We start from the raw sequence: 9,710 nt of genomic DNA on the forward strand, positions 1-9,710 counted from the left end.
GTAAACATTACATATCGTTTGGTCATTGGTAGTTTTTGTAATATATTAATGAGGTACTGCGCTGTTATGTCCTTATAAACTCAACAAGCGAACTCCCCAACGTAGATCCGGGGTAGAATAGGTCTTCAGTACCACCTCTTTGTTGTAAGAGCCTTCTAACAGGATCGGGTGGTCAGGCTCGCTGACTTGGTTAATACATGTCACCGTATCCAGATTTGCGACTCACAGGACACCGTCCTATAGCTGAAATATGCGGCGTTAAACAGGGCACTTCCGTGCTTACTGGTTGTTACGTCATTTTTGTAACCAACTTACTGAACTCATGTAAACGAGCAATTTCATGAAACTTCCGTGTGAGTTATAAAGCAGTTATTTGTTCAGTGCACAAAACTGTCCGTGTCCATGAAAACCTGAAATAGGAAGCAAGTAGGTTCGTGGAGTGAGTGCTGAGATTACTCTGTAGTGTAGGATTAATGTTGCGTAATAATTCTGATGGCCTACACTGCAAAGGAAATCTAGAAGTGGCTTTAAATGGTGTACTGAGTATCCTCAGATCCGGCTGGAGTTTCCGGGCTAGAACAACGTTATTTGCGCCCGTGTTGGAAAGTAATTAAATCGGGCACATTTGAACGACCTATTGCTATCCATCAAGAAGTGTGATGCGGAGGAAGCTATTAAAGACATCGAGACGAGAGAGCAAAGGTCAGCTGCCCAGTCAACATGCTGCACTGTATCACGGAATTCTCGAGGGTGGCGTTCATCGAGAGTTTGTCCCTCAGCCCGTCGAACGTCACGGGCGGGCACAAAGAGGGAGACGTACTACACGTCAACGAATTGGTCGCTTTGATTAATTGCTCATGATCTCTGAGTCATGGGAGACAAAACGTCTTGGAAGTTCGATCTCGTGTGCTGCTAAGGGAAGCACATGGGGCCGCATTTTTCTTGCAAGAGGATGCATCCAATCCCTATTGCTGCTCGTATTTTTTTTCTGAAAGTGTAAATCAAGTATGTTAGAACAACGTGTGATTCAGATCCATATTTCAAGTTATAGGAGGGGCACAAGACCACATAGTTGCGTCGTATGGGGTTTACATATAGTAATAGTCTTCTGCAGGCGACCATGCACACATGCAGGCGACAGACACACAGAACTGTATGCAATGTGCAAAATTGCAAACCGGTTACAGAAACGAAAACGACGTATTTGTTGTATTCCCGTCGACACTAATTACAAACAAATTTGGCTTAATAACCATGTTGAGTAAGGGTGAAGCCTCATGTTCTATGTGAAACACAGACTAATTTTCGCTAATGACGGCCAACCATTAATGACTTAACTTTTGAAGTGAGTTTGTGAAAATGATGGATTATAATTTCGACTGGGGATCGAGTGAGTTAGGTTTTACGCCGCTTTAAGCAACATTGCACCCACATCACTGGACCCCGGGCATGGGCACACATTGTACACGTGGGTAATCGAACCTGGCTCTCGGCCTGACGAGGCGACGCTTTCACCATTGGGCTACCCTACAGTCCCTGACTGACATGAGACTGTATGTGTAATTAAATGAAATACGAATTATATTCCAGCTGTTCCCATTCTCCTCTATCTTGGGAAATAGAGAATGAATTGGAATATATATTTGTTTGTTGTTTAACGCCGCACTCAGCTATACCCCACTTATATGACGGCGGTCTGTAAAATATTGAGTTTGAACCAGACACTCCTGTGATTGACATCATGAGCATCGATCCACGCCACTGGGATACGATGACATGCATCAACCAAGTCAGCGAGTCTGACCACCCGATCCCGTTAATTGCCTCTTACAAGCATAGTCGCCTTTCGCGGCAAGAATGGGTTGCTGAAGACCTATTCTTCCCGGATCTTCACGGGCCCTATGTATGTGTTATACTCTGGACACACTGGAGCAAAGCCAGGCATCCTACAGATCTTAATCCAGACATTATCATGAAACTAATATCATTTCACAACCAATATATGAAACAACCAAGCCGTGACATTTCTATTGTTCTTTTCCAAGTAAAAATGGACGGAAAGGTCGCCGAGATGTCGTACGAATGAATGTCAATGACGCACAGTATGTATCGGTTTTGCACCAGATCCCCTCTGAAAACTTACCACATCGAAATGCCAGAAACTGTAAAACACAAGAACCCAATTTCTATTGATTTTTTAAATTAGATATCTGACAACAAGGAGCAAGCGAGTAGTAGGAGTATGACTCAAAAGATCAAACAAACTCAAGTTTATTCTTAATTGTCAACTGTTTGACGCAAATGGCAAAAACTACAAATTTAAACGATTGTGCTTTGAAGCATGATACATGGAATTTCATCTGATTACACAACGATTTTTAGTTTCAGATGTTTTTGAAATAAATATCTTACATCTCTATCTTTCATTGAATCGCGGCTTGTGGCTTTCGTCCCACGATATGTTCAAAGTAATATAATCTTAAATGGATGTTTTAGTTCGTATTGTATGAATGATCTTCTTTTTCTTTTAACCTTTATCAAACTATAAAATGAGACTGTCTATGTCTGTTCTTTTATATTTTGAAAAGTACAAACGTTTTGATGAACCAAATAGAATTATAAATCTATGTTAGAGTAAATTGTTGCTTGCCTCAAAGGGATTATTTTCTTTACGAGCATTGCTGAACCAATGTTTCAGTTCATATTAGAAATGTCAGGGTTTATGATAAAAATGTGGAAAATAGCAAGATGGTTTTGATGTTGAACGATCTTTGCCTCTTTGGTTGTGATTAGGACTGGAGACACATGTTCTGCACAGGAGTTGCCCTAGTACCTTGCAGCTTGATCGCCCCTTTTGTTAACGTTCCATACTACTCAAAAATAGCTAAGGACACCCTTTTTCATATTTTATATATTTAATCCGTGGTCCTTACAGCCTTTTGAGTAGTATACGTAGGCAGTATTTGGTTGAATTTTACAATCCAATGAAGAACTCTTAAGTATGATAATGTATTTTATAGACACATACGTTGCTACGAGTGATATTGCCTAAATGCAGATTCGTACTATTATATGTAGTATCCTGTGACAACACCCACACTGTAGTTATTCGCGCGTTGTGTCTTTTATTTGAATTTGTCCATTTCGTACGAACCAATGATTCACAATGGCGTTTTGAATTTAAAACAATTTGATGAATCTGAGATGAATTAGGAAGTTTTGAATTTAAAACAATTTGATGAATCTGAGATGAATTAGGAAGAAAGTATCTGAGATGAATCAGGAAAAAAGTATCCGAGATGAATCAGGAAGAAAGTATCCGAGATGAATCAGGAAGAAAGTATCTGAGATGAATCAGGAAGAAAGTATCTGAGATGAATCAGGAAGAAAGTATCTGAGATGAATCAGGAAGAAAGTATCCGAGATGAATCAGGAAGAAAGTATCCGAGATGAATCAGGAAGAAAGTATCCGAGATGAATCAGGAAGAAAGTATCCGAGATGAATCAGGAAGAAAGTATCCGAGATGAATCAGGGAGAAAGTATCTGAGATGAATCAGGAAGAAAGTATCTGAGATGAATCAGGAAGAAAGTATCTGAGATGAATCAGGAAGAAAGTATCTGAGATGAATCAGGAAGAAAGTATCCGAGATGAATCAGGAAGAAAGTATGTGTGATGAATCAGGAAGAAAGTATCCGAGATGAATCAGGAAGAAAGTATCTGAGATGAATCAGGAAGAAAGTATCTGAGATGAATCTGGAAGAAAGTATCTGAGATGAATCAGGAAGAAAGTATCTGTGATGAATCAGGAAGAAAGTATCTGAGATGAATCAGGAAGAAAGTATCTGAGATGAATCAGGAAGAAAGTATCTGTGATGAATCAGGAAAAAAGTATCTGAGATGAATCAGGAAGCAAGTATCTGTGATGAATCAGGAAGAAAGTATCTGTGATGAATCAGGAAGAAAGTATCTGAGATGAATCAGGAAGAAAGTATCCGAGATGAATCAGGAAGAAAGTATCCGAGATGAATCAGGAGGAAAGTATCCGAGATGAATCAGGAAGAAAGTATCCGAGATGAATCAGGAGGAAAGTATCTCTTCTGAAAACCATCATGATACAATCAGGGCTACATGTCTTATTCATCCCTTGCTCTTTATGTACCCCCTTCCTTGTGACAATGACATATGAGGGGCAAACGACAATGTACAACCTATGTCGCCATATTTCAACACAGACCAAGGTGCCCCTGCAAATCAGATCATTGGAACAAGTTTTAAGTAACTTAATTATTGCTAATTCGAAGCTCTTGATGCCATTTCATTGCACAATGCCAGCTCCAATTGCCTCTTGTGCTTCCTTGAGGGGTCATGCCGGCTGTTAGCATCATGCAATTATCAGGATGAACACCTCGAGGTTATGACAATTACCACCATAGGTGCTCTGTCTGGAGCAACTACCGTTTGGGCTGATTTCAAATTTCTCAATACAACTTGTGGAGTGGGCGAACTAGGAACCCCTTGACATTAAGTTTTTTGTGGAGATCATGATGGAAAATTGGCTAACGGGACAGGCACAATTTAATGAGAGAATTTTACGCTTGACCTCAACTGAGGCTTACTACTTCGCCTCGAGCAAGGTCACATAAACGTGTGGGTTCTATGACCTTTTTGATAGAATCCCTACGCATTTGGCTTGTCCAACAGAGTATACTTGAATCGATTTGCTAAGATGAGTAGGCATATTTATAGGGTCAGTTGTGAGTTGAAACCCTTATCTTGGTATCGAACACCACTACACACAACTCTGACGCGCTGAGTGAATCGTCAATGGCAGCATTCAGGGTGATGTGGTGTATACAATAGAAGGGTTACTTTTGATTATATCTTACGCGTTTGATAACAAGGAAATTCCATTATAATGCTTTGAAAATTACTACATGGAGTGCATGCACAGGAGATACCTGAAGTTATTGTCACGACTTTTCTCCTCTTTTTGAGTAACTGTGAATACCATAAAACCAGTTATTTTGCAATCAATTTATCTCTCACATATTAGATATCTTACCATCCAGAAAATCGAATATCAAAGAGGAAACAAATAATATTCATAAGGCCTTACTTTACTTGAGTCCGACGACCTTAAAAGTGTTATATTTTAATGTAATGCATTAATATATGTCTATTCATTACAATTTGTAAATCAGTTGTTTTGAATTTATATTAGCCATATGTTGAACATTGTGTTTCAGTGTGTAAAAACAGGACAAGAATGTCTCCAGACAAGTCAGTGTTGTAGCCCGGGAGACGTGTGTCTGACCAGCACAAAATATACCAAATATGGAGGTAAGTGTATACGTACAAGCAGGCTAGTTTTTTCTTTAACTTCTACAAAACACGACTTTCGTTTATCTCAAACATTGATATTTCGAACGAGTAATGATCTAAAGAAAAATAGAAATAATAAATAGCAGTATATCCTGCCAAAAAAAGCGGAGTGTAATATCTAAATAGAATGTTTACCTCTATCTTGCAGTCGTGACACATATTGGACACAAACGTTCTTTTTATGACTATACCTTCCTTTATATAATGAAATACTTGAGAGCAAATAAAAGTGCTGAAGAACTTGCTGTTGCCCAATTAACATTACCAAGTTATTAATTGGATGAATCAAATATAGCCTATATCATGCAGTAGTTTTCAATGATCTAAAGGAATATGTATTATCAAGTTAAACGATGTGACTGAGCATGGTATCATGGCTGAGTCCTGGCGATTATCCGAGACGAGCCTTATGAAAACATTGTCGTTATAAAAATCGATATCTTTACCATGTTTATCTACGATGTGCTGCTTCATTACACAATCGATATTGCTAGTTTGGCATTTAGTGTTTTGTATGAGATATGATTATACCTCAAAGAGAATAGTGTTGAAGTCACAAAGGTAACTAATGACGCTCTCATAAACAACTTTCTCCATTTACATGCTTCATTTTAATCATCACAGGTAAAAAGTACACGGCCAGCACCTGTCGAAATGTCAAAGAGCTGTCCAGGCATATGCCACCTTACAAGAAGGCAGGTGAGTGGTCATCATCATCATCATCATCATCATCATCATCATCATCATCATCATCATTCACCCATCTTCCTCTTCCCCCACCTTCTCTTCGTCATCATAATCATAATCATCACTTATATAATAGTTCTCGGTAACATTCAATAAAGTCTGGAAATACTTGGGGTTTCAAAACATATACAAATCTATCGATCATAATGTGAAGGATAGTATGTACCGTCTATAACACTTACAGTGTTTTTTATAGCCTTTCCCCGTCAGTGTTTCATTTATAACTCACGTAAACAGTATCCAAGTACTTTAAGTGCGTAGCTGAGTATTGCTAATGAAAGATCACATTGGCTGCAAGTTGTGTATAGGACCAAATGACTGGAACCACAGCATCAAATTATCCCATTTGCTAGCCAGTTTCGAAAGCGTGTGATGTTATAAATGTAGCTTTGAAAACGCAGGGTTAAACGAAAAGCATAAGCAATGTAATATGGAACGAGAGTCATGATGGATGTCAAATGGTCAAGAAAATAAATGCTTTGTTCCCGTGACTGTGTTGGAGAAAATAAACTGTACACAATATCTGAAACACTTTATTACATATCGTATGACCATGAACGATGCAGCTATCACGACAGGACAATTACCCTTACTTGATAACAAGGCATGCACGTCCTCGGTGATCACTGAGTAACATGACCAACTATGCAAGGACCAGCAGTTCCATCACGCAAAGAACCACTATGATTATCCTTCATTATCTGTTTATTTATGATAGACATTATGGTAATTACGATCAAACAAGCACCCCCTGGTAATTTACTAAATTCAAATGAACCCACCACAGCCTTGCATTAATGTCGTTGATGTTGCTACTGTTTTGTCACGAGTCTCGGCCAGTCTTCCTGAAGTGAAACTGTTTCATGAGTCAACCAGCTCCTCTGACGAAGGGTGTTTTAGATAATCAACATTTCAAAGCCTAAGGCTACTCATATTTGTATCTCTGACACATGAACATAAAAACGTAATCTTACAATACTAGAAGATAAAGACAGCAATCAAGCCATGTATACTTATAATAGTGGAACATAGAGATCTGGGCCCACTTGCACAAAGCGATCTTAGCGCTAAGATAATCGTAACTCCCATACTTTAACATAGGCTTACGATAGTCTTAGCGCTAAGATCGCTTTGTGCAAGTGGGCCCTGGAGTCCGTTCTCAGCTCCAAGACGGTGGTAGCTCCCATAACCTAACATAGGCTTACAATAGTCGCGGTGCAAAATCGCTTTGAGGAACCGGACCCTGCACTCAAGAAAGCGTGTGTACTGCAACACAGGAACATACATACAATGCATGGCGTGGGAGCACATCTTGTAGGCATAGTTATTGTACGGTTGGTTCCAGATCTAGAACAATTCCGGGACCGCAAAGTTCACGATTTTTTAGAAATGAGTGGGTTGGGACAAGAATTGTATACCACAAACTGTCGGTTTACATAACTCATGTTTGTGGTTACAAGCAATTTGCAAGGTTTCCAAATAGTCCGTTACTAAACCTTTCATTCGGCTGTTTAAGTCAGAGCCCTGTGCTTTGTTTAATAGTCTGATGCCGCTATACACGCAGTGCCCAACTTACAGTTGGATCGGACGGTAAAACTATACATGATTTGTTCAATTGTATCATTTTTAACAACTTTCTTGAAAGTTCAATTCCTTTAATTATTCAGTATATGGCTAGACATGCCTACAAGAACTGGCTGATTTAGCCATGTTGTAAACCGCACATACTCTCACTGTGAGTGAGTGAGTATGGTTTTACGCCGCTTTTAGCAATATTCTAGCAATATCACGGCGGGGGACACCAGAAATGGGCTTCACACATTGTACCCATGTCGGTAATCGAACCCGGGACTTCAGCGTGACGAGCGAACGCTTTAACCACTAGGCTACCCTAGTGAAGGAAACAGGTAACAGGGAATGAACCGTTCGTTTATCATGTTAGATAACTGTACTTTTAACATGCATCCATCATCCAATTCACAAAATATATGACTCAATTATTGATTCCTGCTCACAGGTCAGCAATGCAAGGACAGTCTCGAGTGTCTTGACCTTTGCTGCCGTGAGGTGAGAGGTCACAGGTACGGCGTGTTCCACGTGTGTGGGAAACCGGAAGACCGGTATATGTCCTACAGGTGCAGGACAAACGTGGACGTGCGCAGTGAGAACGAGGTCATCGACACTTACGGTGGCTACAACAAAATAGATCCCTGGGCTTAAAGTCAGCCCTGTTCTGAAGTGGATGAATCCTACCTATATATTTGGGTGCCCTGATGATAATGGTCATGACTCTATACATAAAACTCTGTATTCGTTCATATTATTTGAACATAAAATAAAAGATCGATTGACCAAATGCTGTTATGGTCAAGATGTTGGCGAAAGAAATATCTAATTGTTTTCATTCGCCATTGAAATTATGTAACTCTGGACATTTTAACGATTTAACTGTGGCTTTAACAGAGTTTCCTTCAAGAAAACAAGCTGCCATTTGAACGGTTTGGTTACTGCAAAGGTCGAACCATGATATATTGCATAGAGGCGCCCTATATACGTACGAGAGTGTTCTATCGAATGTGGATGTATATTGTGATGAATACTTCATGAATATTTCTATTTCTTCTCTATATTTCTCTTTGTATTCTCTATCAGTGTTTCAATTTTAATAATCTGGATTTGAATAACGTTTTCTGTAAGGAATTAATGAAGGGGAGCTAACTGATGTTGACGTAGACTACAGCGACCATGTTCGCTTCATTCATTATGTGAAACTGACTCTTGGAATTTTATGCAATACATGGCGATTGCCTATGTTGGTGTTGTTATATATATTTTTTTCTGACGACGTTCAGAAGTTCTTCCTTCTTAAAGGACTCGCGTTCGGTTTTTATTATAGTGTACAGATTTAAATAAAGAAGCAAAGAGGGTTTGGGTGGTCCTGACACAGTCAGGATAGCTAGGCTCATCATCAGCTCATGGCCCTTGTCACTTCTACATGCAGTCCAGACAGCGAATGGGACTTCTCCCAGGCAGTGCTGCCTAGTCAACCCCACCCAGAAGTTTTCGGAGAATGTGAAGACCCCCAGCACTGCAGCCTTCTGTATTACATTGTCAGAAGGGCTGTATTCCTGGTAGCAAACCTGGGTACTCTCCCAATGTCAGGCAACAGATTGGGGGGTACCAAACCTAAGGCACCTGGAACAATTGGGAGTCGGACAACTTGATACCCCGGATGCAAGCGTGACATTTCGAACGCGAGGTCCGCATATTTGCCATTTTTTTCCTGAATTGTGTCAATCACATGAGTATCAAATGGGACAGAAAAGTTCGTACCACGGATGGACCTCTGTGTCAAAACCACAAGTATGTCGAAGGCGATAATAAAAGTATCGAGACACTCCATTATGTCGCTTAAGATACTGTGTTTGTCCCAAAGCTGGGCATCCACTGATTATGTGTTCGACAGTCTCATTAAATTCAATGCATGATCTACATTTCATATTTCAATTTTGATACAAAATCACACATTGGCGGTTTCGAATGGGAAGTGACTGGGCAGGGTGAGAACAAGTACAATTT

At 39.8% G+C, this 9,710-nt stretch overlaps 1 protein-coding gene across 1 annotated transcript in view; it reads left to right on the forward strand.

Annotated features, from left to right (window-relative positions):
* Positions 1 to 8,491, forward strand: part of LOC139465396 (uncharacterized) — a 31,551-nt gene extending 23,060 nt beyond the window's left edge. The window contains exons 2-4 of the mRNA XM_071247102.1: positions 5,249 to 5,342; positions 6,009 to 6,083; positions 8,149 to 8,491. Coding sequence (XP_071103203.1) covers positions 5,249 to 5,342; positions 6,009 to 6,083; positions 8,149 to 8,351 — 372 coding nt within the window. The 3' untranslated portion in view covers positions 8,352 to 8,491. The remainder of the gene's footprint in view (positions 1 to 5,248; positions 5,343 to 6,008; positions 6,084 to 8,148) is intronic.
* The last annotated feature ends 1,219 nt before the right edge of the window (positions 8,492 to 9,710 follow it).

The sequence above is a fragment of the Haliotis cracherodii genome, unplaced genomic scaffold, assembly GCF_022045235.1.
Source record: "Haliotis cracherodii isolate W230 unplaced genomic scaffold, xgHalCrac1.p SCAF_18, whole genome shotgun sequence".
In the NCBI taxonomy this organism is placed as follows: Eukaryota; Metazoa; Mollusca; class Gastropoda; order Lepetellida; family Haliotidae; genus Haliotis; species Haliotis cracherodii.